The 17,891-nt window shown below is 40.3% G+C and overlaps 1 protein-coding gene across 1 annotated transcript in view; it reads right to left on the bottom strand.

The window, feature by feature from the left end:
* Positions 1 to 17,891, bottom strand: part of LOC110596631 (zinc finger protein 532-like) — a gene marked incomplete at its 3' end in the record, with an annotated part of 119,374 nt that overhangs the window by 60,584 nt on the left and 40,899 nt on the right. Inside the window, exon 2 of the mRNA XM_021718074.1 lies at positions 3,249 to 3,336. Within this exon, the coding sequence (XP_021573749.1) occupies positions 3,249 to 3,336 (88 nt within the window). The remainder of the gene's footprint in view (positions 1 to 3,248; positions 3,337 to 17,891) is intronic.

The raw sequence follows: 17,891 nt of genomic DNA, 5'->3' as shown, positions 1-17,891 counted from the left end.
TGATCTTTTTCCTACCTCTCCTTTCAATGTCTTCTCTTTCCAGCTCTCCCTTGAATCACTGTATGCTAGCCAGACTTGTTTTCATTTTTGTTTTTGTCAACATGCCAAACATTTTCTCACCTCTGAATTCTTGGAGTCACTGTTCTCTCTGTCTAGTACAACTCTCACCTGGATTTTCTCCATCCCTTTATATCAGCAATGTAACTAGGAGTCCTCTCCTAGTTACTTTCTTCCACCGCTCTTGTTTACTTCAGTGCGTTTATTGCAATCTGCTCTTTTTTGTTTAGTTATTATGTGTCATACCCATTGGAACATAAGATCAGTGGAAGCTGTTACCATATTGTCAATTAACCCCTAGTTCTTTGTCCTGGATTAGTTACCAATTACTCCCTTAGAACAAAAATCATCGTGGGCTGAATTCACAACTTCAAATTATCAGAAGGCCTCAATCTCTTTAATGTCCACAAGCCTGCAGTTATTGTACAACCTCACTGAAAGTGCAAGAGAGATAAGGGCAAGATCTGCTCAGTGCAATGCTTAAATAGTTGCAATACATCCCGAGTAAAGTATCCTAATAAAACCAAAACTCTCCAGCTTTCTGATACTGACGTTCTATCACCCCTCTCTCCTCTCTCCAGGAATAACCAGAAATGTCGTATTGAGTTGATTAATTATAACTTTACTTTCTCCCCCAAATCTGTCCAAATATTTTTTATTAATCAGGACCCAGTTTAAATTTACTCATTTATTTATTTTTCTGTGATCCTATGGTTCTTTGTTAATATTCTCATTATAACTTCATCTCAGTTCATCCTAGTAATTGATTAGCCTGTATGCAGGGTTGATACCACCACTAGACTATGTGTTACTTGAGAGCAGGGGTTCTGTCTGACATATTGCCAATGGTAGGCATATGGAAGACATTCAGGAATCATTTATGGGATTCCTTCGAGAGCATAGTTCTGGGAAAATCACTCATAATTACAGAATCCTTGTGACACCTTTGTTATTACTACTTGCAGTTCCTTGATGCAGGATGCCAGATCTCTTTCCTAATTAGTGGTACTTTGCAAACTCTCATCACACCTTTCTGTTCACCCCTTGCTGTGCTGTGGTCTTGGATTCCACATTATGGAAAGTGCAAGGCACCTCATGTTTTCAATGAATTCTCATAAGCAGGGCATATCTTGATATCTGGGTTTACACAGCCCTAGCCTTCTCCTGCAAAGCTGACTGTTTTTGCCACATTCAAATATTTGTATGAACACATCATTCATCTGCCCTTCCAAAGTGTAATTGGTACTCATTGATAGATAAATGAAACAGAATTTTCCATTAAATATGCTTTTATTCATGTCACTATTTACTTGTTTGTGTTTGAGGAAAATAGGAATGATAGGCCTTAGCAATTATTTTTTTCTCTTGCTTAAGATAAAATAAATAAGAATTTGTTCAACTTAGGGGAAGCATTTTTTAAAAGTTTCAAATTAATAACTTATATATCCTGATGTCTGAAGGCAAGGATTATGAACTGAAAGGAAAAGACAATGCCAACAATAGCTACCAAATATCAAATAACTGTTATATGCCTTACAATATGCTAAATTAATGTATGAATCCCACACTATTGCTTGGGAAGTAATTATCTCAATTTTATACATTAAGAAAATGATTTTTATAAGAATTAGATAACTGGACCAAAGTCATGGAGATAATTAGAGGTTAAACTAGGCCTTAAATCGTGGTCGGTTTGACTCTGAAGCTCAAACTTTACTTCTCTGTTTCTGCATTATTCTAGATTTCATTTGGCATTATCACCGATTGTGTTAGTGATAGTAATTCTTTATTTTGCCCTGTATTCATACCTTTGTCCTTTGACTTTAGGTTAAGCTGAGAGACTGGCTTTGGCCAATAGCATGAGGTAGGAGTTTTAGATTTGGTCCTAGGCCTTAAAAGTTTCACATGAGTGTGCTCTCTCTCTCTCTTGTTCCTCTTCTATAGCCATAAGAAGAAGATGCTAGACTAGCCCTTTGATCTCAGGAGAGAATGAGAGACACACAAAGCAGAAAAATCCTTAAACCCAGCCACGAGCCTCCAATTTCTAGCAGGCTATGTGAAATAGCTAATGAAATCTGTAAAATACTTGCAGTAACTTGCTTGACATAGTAACTCCATTTTGCTGAAATCCCCCATCTTAGCTGTCTGCCTGACCTAAAAATGACCCCCTTCATTGTATATGTGTAATTGCTGTAACGTTCCCATGACCACAAACCCACAGCTGCATTCCCCTGAGTTGCTCATGCCAACTATTCTTGCTGGCCATTGAAAACTCCCTAGCCACAAGTTGCGTGTCATTGTATGCCTTGTTAACTGAAATCCAAGAGATTGTGCCTTTTGTTTTTAATTCCTTGTACCCTCAACCCCTGCTATGTAGCCTACTTGCCTTTAAAAGCTTGTTGCAAACTTCACTTAAGCGTCAAGAGCTTTCTTGGTGTGAATCTACCCTTGACCTGCATGTTAATAAAGGACTCTTAATTAAATTATCTGCATAATGGCAATCTACCTTATCACACTCTGGTCATAACATATGCACATGTGAGAGTCCATTCAAGTACAGCAGAACAGCCCAGTTGAGCCCAGCCAAGATCAACCAAACCTCAGCAGGCCAAATACAAGTATATAAGCCCAGCCCAAATTAGCAGAACAATCTAGCCGATCCCAGCCTGGATCAGTCCATTCCCAGCTGATTCACACACTCGAGAAAAATGATAAATGATTGTCATTTTAATCTCCGTATTCTAGAGCTGTTTCTTTCACAATAAGAGCAAGCTAATACAGTTACTAATTGGCTTGGCAAGTGTGTTTAATGCTTGCAATCACTTATGATGACTTTGTTATGTAAGAGACACAGGACTGAACACTTTATATACATTATCCCTTCAGATCTTTGTCAAAAACCCTCTGAAGGTTTCACAGGCAGGACAAAACAGTGAGATGAATAGAGGTAAAATAACATACTCGAGTTTTCACAGCTTGTAAATATCAGAGCTGGAATTCAAATCCAAGTCTAGCTAGATCCTGCGATACCAGGTTGGCTTAATTCATAATCTAGAACTCAGAAATTAATCAGCTGTGTGAATGTGACTATGAGTTAATTTCCCTGGGTCCATTTTTCTTCAACTGCACGTTACAGGAAGCTAACTAAATATCTGTTCATCTTCTTGCCTTCTTTAGCTCCATGCTCCTACATCCAAGAGTTATTTGAGGCAAGTTTGAGTTAAAGCACATGTACGATTTGATAATGACGGTGACGATGAGGATGACAACATATGTCACCTGGATGAAGAAGGAGCATACTTTCGTCAAGCCAGAACTAAGGCCATTGCTGCAAGTGAGCATTAAATTGAGCTCTGTAAACTAGCAAGTAAAATGGCAAAGTAAATCTGGGTCACACAATCTTCCTTCTTAACAAAATAAACAGCATCAACAATAGCATCAGCAAAAAATCCACCAGTATCAAATAAGCAAGAAACTAGATATAATGTCAGACCCCAAAAGAGCAGATTTGTGGATCTCAGCAGTGGTGCATGCCTTGTGCACTCTTGTACTCATGCTCTTATATAAATGCACACACAAAGGAAATGTCTCTAAATAAATATCTGCATCACAGACACATAGGTTGTCATAAATATCATCCTATATGTATATATGCACATATTATATATTCCATATAAAATATGGATTCAATAATTAAGAAGTCAAATATGGCTGCATAAGAGAATAATGTAATAAAGAAGGTAAGCTGGGTGTGATGGCTCATGTCTGTAATCCCAGCACTTTGGGAGGCAGTGGCGAGAGGATTGCCTGAGTCCAGGAGTTTGAGACCAGCCTGGGGAACTTGGTGAGACCTTTTCCCTACAATAAATAATAATAATTTAAAAATTAGCTGAGTGTGATGGTGCGCACCTGTGGTTCCAGCCACTTGGGAGGCTCAGGCAGAAGGATCACCTGAGCCCAGCAGGTTGAGGCTACGGTGGCCATGAGCATACCATTGTGCTTCAGCCTGGGTGACAGAGTGAGACTCCTACACACACACACAAAAGATAGGCAACAAAATAATAGAATTCATATATAAATTAGGAACAAAAAGAAACATATAAGATATATCAGAGAATTGAAAAGAGTTACAAATGAAAGCTTTGTGATATCATAGTGATGATCATTAAAAAGGGAGACGTTTTAGAGATTTGCCAATAGATAGGGTGAACAAAGCCAAAAAATTATAGGATAATTTTTGTATTCGAAATAGAGTAGTTGAAGTAAGGGAAGAACTGAATATTCAGAACAACATAGCACAGTATGTCCCCTCAAATAATAGCTTACATGCAGTCGTCTTGCTAGACATTCAGGCATAAAGAGAAAATTGCTTGTAAAGAGGAAAATCAGATTTACCTCAGTTCTCTATAACACCAATGATGCCAGAAAGTAGTAGAGCTAAGCCTGTGCAATTTTAAAAGAAAATCAAAAGGAGTCAAATAGTACATCAAATGCGAAGCAACAGGAAGATATTCTCAAAAGTGTGTCCTTCTTAGCAAAAACAATCTTTGAGATCCTATCAACCAAAAAGACATGGTAAAGAGAACTAACAAAATAGTAAAGAAATATTTGAGTGAAGTTCAGAAATACCTCTGGTGTTGGTGTAATTTCCTTCTCTTCTGCTAAATCAAAAAGGACTTAGGAAGTAATTATTTTATTTTTTAATTTTTATTTATTTATTTATTTATTTATTTATTTATTTATTTATTTATTTATTTTTTAGAGTTGGAGTCTCACTCTGTCGCCCAGACTGGAGTACAGTGGCTAATCCCGGCCACTGTAGCCTGGACCTGCTGGGCTCCGGCGATCCTTCCACCTCAACTTTTCAAGTAGCTGGAACTACAGGCAAGCGCCACCACGCCCGGCTAATTTTTTGATTTATTGTAGAGAGAGGTCTCACCAAGTTGCCCGGGTGGGTCTCGAACCTGCAGGCTCAGGCAATCCACTCACTTCGGGCTCCCAAGGTGCAGGATTACTGGCTGAGCCACCGCGCCCGACTGGAAGTAATTATTTTAAATGAAAATAGTCTTTAATAGAAACATTTAAAAGCATGCAGATGATGAGATCGTTGTACAATGTTTATTCTCATAGCTATATTTAGACAGACATCTTGAATTGTATCTAACATTAATTATTAGCATTTTTGTAGGGTGTGGTTTTAGATTATTTTATTTTCTTATTTGTTGCTATGTCTTGATTTTTAAAATAAATATGCATAAATATATAATGAAGTCAACTAATCATTGTTATACTTAAAGAGGAGGAAGCTGAATGTGTTGGCTGATGTCTGTAATCCCAGAATTTTGGAAGGCCGAGGCCAGAGGATTGCCTGAGCCCACGGGTTCGAGACCAGCCTGAGCAACTTGATGAGACCTCGTCTCTACAATAAATCACAAGAACTAGCCAGGCATGGTGGCGTGCATCTGCAGTTCCAGCTATTTGGAAAGCCGAGGCAGCAGGATCGCCTGAGTCCAGCAGGTTGAGGCCGTGAGTGTGCCACTGCACTCCAGCCTGGGCGACAGAGGGAGACTCCGACTCAATAAAAAAAAAAAGAAAGAAAAAGAAAAAGAAAAAAGAAAAAAAAGCAAGAGGAAAAAGTTAGGATCTTAGCTTATTTTAAGCCAAGATGGGTAAAGATAGAGTAATATAAAGGCAGAGAGATAAGGAAAAGCTCATTCTCCTTCATGAGCATCTGTAACCCTATAGACATTAGGTTTCTTGCTTTGCTCTCTAGAAGTTAGTTCCATCCTTCATATAACAGGAGAAATGTTGCTATCTCAGTGCATGACTATACTAATGAAATTAAATAATGTGTGTGATGCAATCAAAGCAATCTTATATGTTCGCCTCTGCCCTTTCCCCCACCCCACCCCACACCCAAAGCAGGAATGTTCTGATTTTCCAAGACAAATCTTCCATTAAGGAATAGTTAATGAAGTGAAGAGAAAATAGAAAATAACAGACAGTAGAGACTAACTATTGTGATAGAATTGGTTGTGTGCCTCTCATTTCTTCAGAAAAATATGTAAATATGTCCTTTTTTCTTCTTCTTCTCTTTTCTTTCTTTTTTTTTTTTTTTTGGCAGGTATCTCATTCCCAGTTCCCATTTCTTGTGGTTCAGGGTAGGGCTGAAACCAAACTTGGGAGGTGGCATATACCTGCTTGCCTCCAGTGATTCAGAGATAAACAGGAGAGGCATAAGTCAGAAGGAATAGAGAGATCCCAGATCTCTGAAGGGTCTGAAGGAGGATCTTTCTTCTGGACCTGAGTCTGAGAGTCTGAGGCCTGTAACTGTGGCTCCATCTTGCCAATCCCAGGTTGAGGCCATCTGGGGATAGAACCAACTCAAAGCAAAGGTCAGGAGGATAGAATCTAACCCCTTAGATCCAGAAGGGCCCGGATGTATTAGTCACATGAGCAAAATTAATTCCCGTTTATTTGGAGGAGGAAGGGTTGGTTGGAGCCATTTGAAAGGAAAAGCATCCTATTTGCACAGATAAGATTGATTTTCCTTGTCTATACATTTGTGTTTTTGTTTAGGACAGGTATGGGAGCTTATGGAGTATGTGAGTCCTGAGAGGCGAGAAAAAGAAGAATGCTGAGAAGTATTTCTGGAAATGGTTGGCTTCCAGCATGGGGCATAGGATTTCCTTGCGAGGGTCAATAAACATAATCAAATGACTAACATTCATTTAAAGTTAGCTTTGGTGGCACGGATTTTACTTTTTCCTCATATTTCAGCACTCTGGGACTAAGACCCCTGGTTTGTGACTTGATTGATAAAACATCGCAGGGACCATTTCCGGGGCGTTTGCTCAGTGCATTTTCTATGTTAAGAAAACCAAGCTTCTGGCCCTCCATTTGTTTAATAAACTTCTGCTTCTGTTCAGTTTCTAATACCACTGGGCTCCAGCCTTACCCCCATTCATTAATGCCAACGTCCAACCTCCAGTCTACCAGATGGACTTTCCTGCATGCCCACAGCAACGCGGGTGACATGATTGTTCCCCATGAGGCCGTGAGCTCCTCGAAAGACAGGAGTTGACTGACACCATCTCTGTGTTTGAGCACATATCGCCAACCTGGCACATGGTAGCTGTGCTGATATCTTTTGTTTCTCTGCACCAAATCCACTCTCCCCACTTTACCTACTCTATTTTCCCAGAAAACTGGTCTGTATGGACGCTATCTATGGTATCACCCCTTGTTCTGTGGTTTACACCGGGGTTTGGCTAACGGGAAGTGCAGACAGGACATGAAAGGGAAAAAAAGTAGGACTGGAATGTGTTTCTGTTGGACTTTTGCTGTCCAGCCCACTGTGGGCTGATGCTCTCTCTCTACTCAAGGACACTGATACCTCCTCAGGGTTCTAGGTGCTGGTCCTTCCGCAGGCTCTTCACACCCATGGGTGGTAAGGGATCCTCCTACTAGCCCCAGAGCTCTGTGCTATCCTTTGCTGGTTTCCACCCACCCTGGCCACATTTTTAATAAACTTTAAAAAATAGCCTCTTTCCTACTAAGCACTGACTGTACTTAAGTAGGTAGGCAGGCAATCAATGCATGCTTTAAAGATTCAGTTATTGCAGAGATGACAAGAATGGAGATTGGAGGCATGGGTGACTGCCATGGATGGTATTGGGGTGTCCTGGATTTGCCATCAGTGATCACAACAGAGGACCCATGGGGGACGTCACCTTGGGCTACAGACGAAGGGTCTTTGTGAGGGTTCTGAAGTCAGCCCTGGGTCTGGTAGTGCAGGTTGGATCAGATTTGCTGAGTTAATCGTGGGGGAGATGAGACCCTAGCAGGAGGTGGAGTGTTAAGTGAGGAAGCCAGAGGCACAAAATGTCAAGGTCCAAGCAGACAAAGCGTAAGAAGGTCTTAGACTAGTCACAGAGAAGGAAGAGGCGAGCCAAAGCTTAGGTATAGACTAGGGCTTGCTTAGGTCTCAAGCATGTTGATCTCCTGCCTCTGCATTCTCTCAGGTGTGACTTCATGGGATGCAGGGGTGTATGTGTGTTTGTGTGTGCAAGTTTAAAGGGCATTTACACATCTTTCATCACCACCAAACTACATAAAAATATTCTCTCCCTCTTTCTTATCCTTTTCTGTCACTCTTCTTCCCTCTCTCTCCCTATCTTCCTCTCTCTCTCCCCCAGAAGTTCATTGTTGGCAACCATCTCTTGCAGTGACTGTGGAGCGGCCCACTGTGGTTTCCAGGGAATGCTCCCCTAGACCTTCCATTTTTTTGTGCGTGTTTGCGCCATGCAAAATGAGAGAAACTTGCCTTCATCTTGGTGCATTCTGGATGTTTCTGCCATAATGACCTGCTTTGCTTTCAGCCTCTGAATTCACCTATTTTTCCTCAGAAAATGGCCTTCTCTGTGAGTTCCCTGCTTCTACTTTGGTCAAGGATCCTGGGTGAAGTGCAGATGACAAGGCCATGGTATTTTCTGTCATTTCCTTATCGAAGGTTTATTTGTCATGAACGTCACCCTCACACATTCGCAGACCTTCTCAGAGCCCCTCTTCTTCCCAAACTCCATTCAGATGTTGCTTCTAATGGAGCTATTTAAGCAAACTTAGTCATAAGCTTGCCTTTTACCAAAATCACTCTTAATAACTGCTATTATCCCTTATAATTACAATATTCATTTTGGCTCAGAACGGCTCACAACATTAACCTTCAGTCTGATAAAACTTAACAATTGTATCTACTGAAAGATCTAGGGTTTTGTTAGTAAAAAATAGCTATGATGTCTAGGTCTGGGTATTCAGGAAGGCTTAGCGCTCCCCAAGGTAGTAAAATTAAAGATTCAAAGCAATCCCATTGAGATCTTGAGATTGGGAGGTATTATAGAAAAACCCCTTGATTTTACCGTTTATAAAGTCAGAGTGACTTCGTTTAAATCTTACCTCTGCCACCTACAGGCCTGTCCTTAAGCTAGCATTTGAAGTGCCTTTTGTCTCAATATCCACCTGCGAAATGGGTATAATAAAATGACTATCCCCACAACTGCTCTAGTTATTTCAATTCTGATTGATCTGCTCCTGGGCTGTACCATTTGTGAACTACTTTGAATGCCATTCCTGCCATATAACCATAAAATAATCACATCTTATTACTTCCTTTTTTAAATTTTTATTTTAGAGATTTGGGGTACAATTCAGGTTTAGGTACATAGGTGGTCATGGCACAGGCAAAATTTGGATACTCTTATTATGTGACCCCCCTCCACTGGCAGTGTCCCACTACTGCCAATTCCTTTCTTACAGTATTATGATAAATGTTCAGGGTCCACTTATGAATGAGAACATGTGGTCCTCAGTTCTCTGTTTCTGTGATAGATCACTGAGTATTGTAGACTCTGAATCCATCCAAGTTGCTGTGAAGTTCATGATTTTGTCCTTCTTTATGGCTGCATAGTATTCCATCGTGTATATGTACCACATTTTTTTATCCAGTCCTCTTTCAGTGGGCAGCACTGATGGTTCCATGTTTTTGCTATTGTGACTAACGCTGTGATAAACATGTGTGTGCAGATATCTTCTTATAGAATGATTTGAGTTGCTCCAGATATATTCCCAAAAGGGGGATTAATGGGAGGTGTGGAAGGTTGACTGGAATCTTTTAGGAATTGCCACACTGTTTTCCACAGAGGGTATACTAGTTTATACTCTCACCAACAGTGTAGAAGCATTCCCTTTTCCCCACATCCTCTCCAGGAGCCATTGTTTTTTGAGTTATTGATGATGGCCATCCTGACTGGGGTTAGGTGTTATCTCAATATGGTTTTAATTTACATTTCTCTGATGACTAGGGAGGCTGAGCATTTTTTAATGTATCTGTTGGCTGCTCATATGTCTTCTTCTGAGAAGTGTCTGTTCATGTTTTTTGCCCACTTTGTAATGGGGCTGCTTGCTTTTTCCCTTTGGCATGTTTGAGTTCCTTGTAGATCCTGGATATTAGCCCTTTGTCAGATTTAAAGTTTGCAATTTTTTTTTCCTATTCTGTGGGCTGTCTCCCCACTCTCTTGGTAGTTTTTTTGTTTTTGTTTTTGGTTTTTTTTGCTTTGCAGATGCTTGTCTGTTTGATGAGGTCCCATTTGTCTATCTTATAGCACTTGCTTTTGGAGAGTTGGAAAGGGTTAACATAGTAAAGATGCCAAATTCCCTAATAATGAAGAGTTTACAGCATTTCCACTCAATATAGACATGGAAGAAAATAATAAAATAGTACTATCCTTTTTAAGAAGAGACATAAGAGTAGTTTTGTCCTGTCCTTCCCCCATAAATCCAAATGGTGTGGTACTGAAAGAGTGCATTCAGTACTTCACCTGGTGATGTAACAGCTCCGACTCAGAGAGGTATGAAAACAGGAAATGTGTTCTTCCCACACATTCTGTGTTCTGCTGTCTTCTTTCCCACCAGTTAGTAGACATTTTGAGCATCATGGTTATTAAAACCGTCTATTTTCAGTTCACACCATTCGAAGGCTTTGATCTCTCTCACCCTCCACCCAGCCTCAGCTACCCTCCCAGCACACCTGGACAACTTGCCTTGAGGTCCATACGCTTGTATTTTCTGTGGACAGTTCAGCTGCTACCAAGAAAGTTAGTAAACTCCCAAAGAAGCTATTGTACATCCGGGCTGAGCAGCGACATTCCTGATGACTCATCACATCAATTTTTCATGTGAGTAAGAAGGCAGATTAGGCCTTTTAACACTTCCTGAAGATATTGCATGCAACATTAACTCCATTTTTAAAAACCCAAGTGCAAAGGGGATAAAAGGAGTGACATTAAGTTGGAAACCTCTACCAACTTCCCTCTCCCACTCCTCCCAAAGAAGGGAGGACTCATCACTTGCTAGGTCAGTTCTGGATCCTCCTTTATTTAGGTAAGAATCGAGACAAAAGGCAGGGGATGAGATGAGACAAAAGACTTGAGCCAGTGACTGGTGATGTTGGAAAGAGGGAGGAAGGCTGTTTTAGGCAGGGGAGAAAGGAGGTTTTTGAGGGGTGCATACCATGGGGGTGGGGGGAGAAGAGAGTTGGGACAAATGTGGAGACAGCAAGGGAAAGGGAAGAACAGTGAGGTGGGGAAAGGGATTTTTCTTTTAAGTTTGCTGGCTTTCACCCCTTTGAAACCTCTGCTTCCATTGTTTTGGTTTGATTCCGTTTTCTCTTTGCTGATATGTGATTTCAGATAGTGCTAGTTGCAAAGCAGTTGGGTTATACAAGCTTTATGTGAGATCTTTTATTCGTCAAATATGCCATCTCTGTATTCTGCTCAAGAAGAATCCTTCTGAAAGCTTCTGATGACTTGGTGCTGACATAGTTAAACAGTGAATTTTGAATGGATGCTGAGGAGGGTTTCACCAAGATTTCTCCAAAACAAATACTTCACTGAAATTAGTTCCATTCTAACTAGCCTTGTATTTATTCTCGGGAAACCTAGGTTCATGTCCTTGCTTTAGTCTGCAAACTGTACTACCCACCTGTGAACCTCTTGAAGGCAGGAAAGCTATATTATCATCTTTTTCCATTGCCAGGGTTTTAGCAATTGGTTGCCTGGTGCTCACAAGTAAACATTCAATGTGAGGGAATAAGTGTGTATTCAGCCATTTTCAAGAAATCCTTTAGCTGTTTTGATAAAATACTGGATTAAAGAATCCTTCTGGTATCCCTATCAACAAACTCTTACAAAATTAGTAACCTGTAATTTCAGTAGATATTATTCCTCCCTAAGTGGGTGTATCAAGCAGGCAGCCATGCATATCCTCCCCATCAACTTGAATGCTGCCTTGAATAAAATGACACATGTTTTCTGAGTTTGCTTAAATAAATGAGGAAATGTAAGAGGAGAGAAAGGAAATGATACACGAAGGAAGAAAGAACAGAAATAACATGGGAATTTACGGAAATATTTTAGGAAAAAAAAATATTTCAGTATTAATTTCATTGAAGGATGTAATCCATATGTCCAAGAAGGCTGAAAGAAATTTTTTTACATGTTGGAAACATCTCTGGGTCTTCTGTTTACATATAGGAAACTAACAATCTACAGGTAGCCTTATATACATCTCTTTCTATCACCATGGCGACTCTTAGTTAAATTTATTAGAATTGATGGACACTTAGCAGTGTGCTCATATTGAAGTAGCTAGATGTGTTTACATAGTCTGATGACTGCTCAGCAATTTTCTTTTCCCAGCTGATCAAAGTGTCACTAGTTATTCCTTTCTATGTATTCTTATAAAGGAAAGCACATCAAGTGCTTTCTGAAGGCTTCCTGTTCCATCCCAAAGGAATTCCACAATAATGTTCTTTTAGCATTAATTACTGGGTGTTCTGAAGTGTTTTCTCCCCTAATGTCTTAAGTCACAAGTTTCTGACTTTTTTGTCTTCTCTCCATCTCTCTCTCTCAGCATGCCAGTTCTCTGGAGACAAGTATCATGGAATTGCTTTTGGATGGATAAAAATCCATCTATTCCTTGGTCTCTGCTGATCCTGTTATTCAAAGAGTCAATATCTGTAAAGATGGCTGGTGCATTATTCAAAACATGAATTTTTCTTCTTCAAGTATTGTAAGTATTGGTGCTGTGGACTTTACCTGCTGCATCTGTTATACTCAGTTTATTCTTAAAAAACTATGGCCCAAGTCTAGAGCTCATAATTCAATATCAATGCTAATAAAGAACGTCTATTAAATACTCACTGAGTAGCATCTTTTCTTCCAAAAGCTATTTGTGTAACAACTTTTTCAATCCTTACCACAGCCGCAGCAGGTCAGTTCCACTACTTTTCCTGCTTTATAAATGAGGATAAGGCACAGATAGACTGAGCGATTTCCCAAGGTCTCACACGCAATCAACAGGAGAGAAAGGCATTGACGTTGTGGCCATCTGCTCAAAGCTCCCTTCCCACTATGGGATGCTGCCTTTGATGAATAGGAAATGGAAAGCACACCTGATTTTTAACCTGTGTGTAGTCTTTGTGGGGCCAGTGAACCTCCTGAGAGTTATAGGCAAACGTGAGTGTACATTTGTGCACCCATGGCTCGTCGTTACAGGTGCACTGTTCTGGGAAGAGACACTGTCACTTTCACTGGGTTCTTGGATGGTTCAAGGATCCATAAAAAGAGGTTAAAGAAGATCATAGGGAAAAATAACATAGCATCTGAAACTTAAGCCCCCCATGGTTTAAATCCCAACTCTGTCTCCTAGCAGAAAACTGAGCTTTACTGAGTCATTAATGGCTATAATGTTCCTGATGTGTTCCACAGAGAAAATAATACTAATGAATGGTGAGAACACAGGAGGTATGCACACTCAGCATTCAGAAGAATGCATGCATGGCTCCCTTCTTGATCCTTCTGGAAGCCTGTGGACAAACAAGATGTTCCCCATCAATCAAGATACACAGTGATGTCTTCATCTGCCTCTCTTAGTGATCTTTCCAAAAGGTCTGCAGCCAGGAGCAGTAATGATGAGTTAAGCTGAGGCAAAATCCTGGCTTTTGCGAGACTCAGTTCTCACCTTTACCCAAAATGATACTCAAAAGTTTTCTCCAGGCTCAGGTGAGTCTTTTAATCCTGATACGCTTTTTTCTCGGCAGAAGACCAATTAGGAAAGAAGTAAGTAAGACAAAAACCTTGAAAAAGCTTAGAAGCACTTTTGATACTTCATTTTTAAAAATTATGAAAACAATCTGTATTTAAAGGAAAAAGCAGGAAAAACAAAAAATTTTATTTGAGTTGGAGTCTCACTCAGTCACCCAGACTGGAGTGCAGTGGTCGCTCCCAGCCACCACAACCGCGACCTGCTGTGCTCCAGTGATCCTTCCACCTCAGCCTTCCAAGTAGCTGGAACTACAGGCACATGCCACCACACCCACCTAGTTTTTTGATTTATTGTAGAGATGAGGTCTCACCAAGTTGCCCAGGTGGGTCTTGTACCTGCAGGCTCAGGCAATACACTCACCTCAGTCTCCCAAGGCACAGGATTACAGGCTGAGGCACTGAGCCCTACTAGAAAAGCAAAATTAATTGCAATGTATTATATTGACTTTCTGTTACTGCTTTAACAAATGGCCACCCCCACTGCCATCTTGAAGGCAGGGCAGGAAAGTACTCCTACTTGCTCACCACTGAGCAACAGACCCGATCTCTGTGACTGGTGGATTGAATAAACTACTCAGGGCTGGACTGTGGTCCAGAGGAAATATCCCGAGAGCACAAACTTCAGAGGAACCTGAGAGTGCTGAGTTCCAGGCGCCCCACCCCCTACCCTGATCCAGCTGTGGGACAAAGGGTGTGGCCAGAAAAGGACCAGGAAGAACTCCAGAGAGATCAGTGGTGAGTCCGGGGCTGATCCAAACTTCCTCCTCTCCAGCAGTCCTTTGAATGTCAGACCCATACGGCTGAGCCATGACAGAAAGGGACAAACCCAGGTGGAATCTGGACGTCAGTTGCAACAGGAGAACTCCATTCCAGGATAGGCCTGGCTGCAACATCCCCCTCCCCACTGTCGTGAGTACGTACCTGGGGAAGACACAGTCCTAAACCTCCCCATCAGAGATCTCCCTGGCCATAGGAGAGTGGGAGGAGAGGCCTGTAGCCCCACCCACCTCCACTGTCCCTCCTCCTTCCCTGCTTCAATCCCTGAGGAGCAAGTGAAAGATGTGGCTCTGCAGGAGAGACCTGATTAAAGGAAAAATTACAGAGCCTGCCACAAGAGGGCACCTTTTTGTTTTCATTTTCACATTTTTTTTTAACTTTTAAAATTTTTGGACTGTTAATTCGTTTATTTTTAAAATATTTTTTCTTTGTGCATGAATGTGTATGTGAGGGTTTGATCCACATCCACCCTCCCAATTTTTTTTCTTTTCTTTTTCTGTTTTTTTCTTCTTTTATTTGTCATTTTCTGTTTATGTGCATATGTGAATTAGTGTTCATCTTTCAATTTTGTTGTTGTTGGTTTATTTTTGCTCTTTTGTACTTCTGGGTTTTTTATTTTCACTTTTTGTAGTTTGAGGTGTGTGTCAATATATGTGTGAGGGTTGGACCTGAATTCTTTCCCCTTACCCCCGCCCCAGTCTCTCTGTTTTTCTTCCCTATTCACTTTGTGCTAAGCATGTGTGTGTGTGTGTGTTTAGTTTTCTTGGTTTTTGTTGCTGTTGTTTGTTTTGTTTCACTTTGTTGTTATTCCAGTTTGTTTGGGGGAGGGTGTGTATGTCTGTGTGTGTGTGTGTGTTCAATTGTTTTGCATTGGTTTCTGCTTTGCATCATCATATAGAGTGGTGGTGGAGAAGGGGGTCTCAGGGAACAATGTCACAATAAGTGAACACTTATTTTGCAAGGAGTGTCTGAATCCTAGTGCCCCATCCCCTACTTTATTTGAATTTCAAAAACTGCAAGAGACAGCAAAGCTTCCCATCCGCCATCCTGTATCAAAATAGAATAAATCCAGAACACATATCAGGGAAGAACAGAGGACTGAGCAAACATCAGAAGGGAAAGCCTCACTCACTAACACTGAATAACGAAACTAAAGAGAAAAACAAGAAATCTGTTACAAATGAGGAAAGACCAAAGGAAGACCTCAGGCAATTTCAAGCGTACCAAAGACAAAACTCCTGAAAAATCAGACCTTGGTGCCCAAACAATGGAAGTCACAAATGACTGGCCCCAGAATACAACACGGATTAGGGAATGGATGGAAAGAGTGGATAAGACTCACGAAAGACGAGATGCAACACTGAAAGAACTTGTAACAGAGATCTTGGCAATAAAAAATTTCATTCAGGAAATAAGTAACAAGATGACAAGCATGGAAAGCAGAATTAATCTAGCTGAAGAAAGAATCTCTACTTGAAGATCCTAACATAGAATTAACCTGAACTGTGAAAAAAATAGAAAGAACTCAGAAAGAAAGGACAAAGCCTACAAGAGATGTTTGATTATATCAAGAGACCGAATCAATACCTGATTGGTATTCCAGAAGAAGAAAGAGAAATGGAGAACAACTTGGAGCAAGTATTCCAGGAGGTAATCCAAAAAAACTTTCCCCATCTCACCAGAGATGTGACCAGCCAAGCACAAGAGATACAGAGAACCCCCACAAGACATCAAATGAGAAAACCAAACCCTAGACACATAGTAATTCACCTACAAAAAGTAGGCATAACAGTAAAAATCCAAAAGGCAGTAAGAGAGAAAGGTCAGACTACCTATCAGGGAAAGCCAATCAGAATAACAGCAGACCTATCAGCAGAAATACTACAAGCAAGAAGAGACAGGAGCCCTATATCAAAGTCTTCAAAGATAAAAAATTTCAACCAAAAATTTGCTATCCAGTTAAGCTCAGCTTCATCAATGATGGAGACTTAAAATCCCTCCCAGGCATCCAATCCCTAAGAGATTATGCAGTTAGCAGATCAGTTCTACAGGAGAAACTTAAAAAGGTATTAAACACAGAGGAAAGAAAAAAAAAGGAATGACCACACGTTTCCCAAAAGACAACAGAGCACAGAATCAACAGAGAATACAGTGTAACAAGAAACTTGAAGACACACACATACATCAACCACAAAGCCAAAGTAAAATAAGCAAACAAAGAAAAAAATTTATAAGAACCTCATGACAGGGATAAACAATCACATTTCAATAATCAGCCTAAATATGAATGGACTAAATGCACCACTGAAAAGACACAGAGTGGCAAACTGGATAAGAAACCATGATCCAATTATTTGCTGCATCCAGGAGACTCAACTTACTACAAGGGACACACACAGACTCAAAGTTAAAGGATGGAAAATGAGTTTCCAGGCAAATGGATCACAAAAGAAAGCAGGAGTTGCGATCTTAATATCCAACAAAATAACCTTTAAACTATCAAAAATTAAGAAAGATGAAAAAGCACACTACATAATGAAAAAAGGTTCAATCCATGAACAAGAAATATCCATCCTAAACATATATGCACCCAACACAGGTGCACCAGTATTTACAAAGCAACTACTAAGTAAACTAAAAAAAGATATTGACTCTAACGCTATTATAGCAGGTGTCTTGAACACCCCACTAACAGTCCTAGATAGATCATCAAGGCAAAAAATCAACAAGGGGATCCAGAACCTAAATTTGACACTTGACCAAATGGACTTAATAGATACCTACAGATTATTCCATCCAACAACCACAGAATATACATTCTACTCATCACCACTTGGAAGGCACTCCAAGATCAATCACAGCCTTGGCCATAAATCAAGCATAAATTTCACAAGGTTGAAATCTTGCAATGCACATTCTCAGACCACAGTGGAATAAAAATAAATAACACCACCAACATTTCCCTAAAGCTTAAAAAGACATGGACACTAAACAGCATGATGCTGAACAACTGCTGGGTCAACACTGAAATCAAAGCAGAAATTCAGATTACTGGAAACAAATGAAAATGAAGAAACATCTTACCATAGTCTCTGGGATGCCATGAAATCAGTTCTAAGAGGGGAATTTATATCTCTACGAGCACACTTCAAGAAAATGGAAAGATCAGAAGCTGAGAGCCTAACAAATCACCTAAGGAGCTGGAACCCCAATATATCAGAAGAATCCAAATCACCAAAGTAAGAGCCCAAATATGGGACACAGAAGACAAAAATATCATAGAGAACATCAACAAAACAAAAAGCTGGTTCTTCAAGAGAACTAAAAAGATTGAGGGACCCCTAGCCAGAATGACCAAGGAAAAGAGAAAAAGCCCAAATAAACACAATCAGAAAC

Source organism: Carlito syrichta, unplaced genomic scaffold (genome assembly GCF_000164805.1).
Source record: "Carlito syrichta isolate Samal-C Ts95f unplaced genomic scaffold, Tarsius_syrichta-2.0.1 Scaffold311793, whole genome shotgun sequence".
Taxonomy (NCBI): domain Eukaryota; kingdom Metazoa; phylum Chordata; class Mammalia; order Primates; family Tarsiidae; genus Carlito; species Carlito syrichta.
Note: the sequence above shows the minus strand (reverse complement) of the source record. Positions and strands in the feature narration are given on the sequence as shown.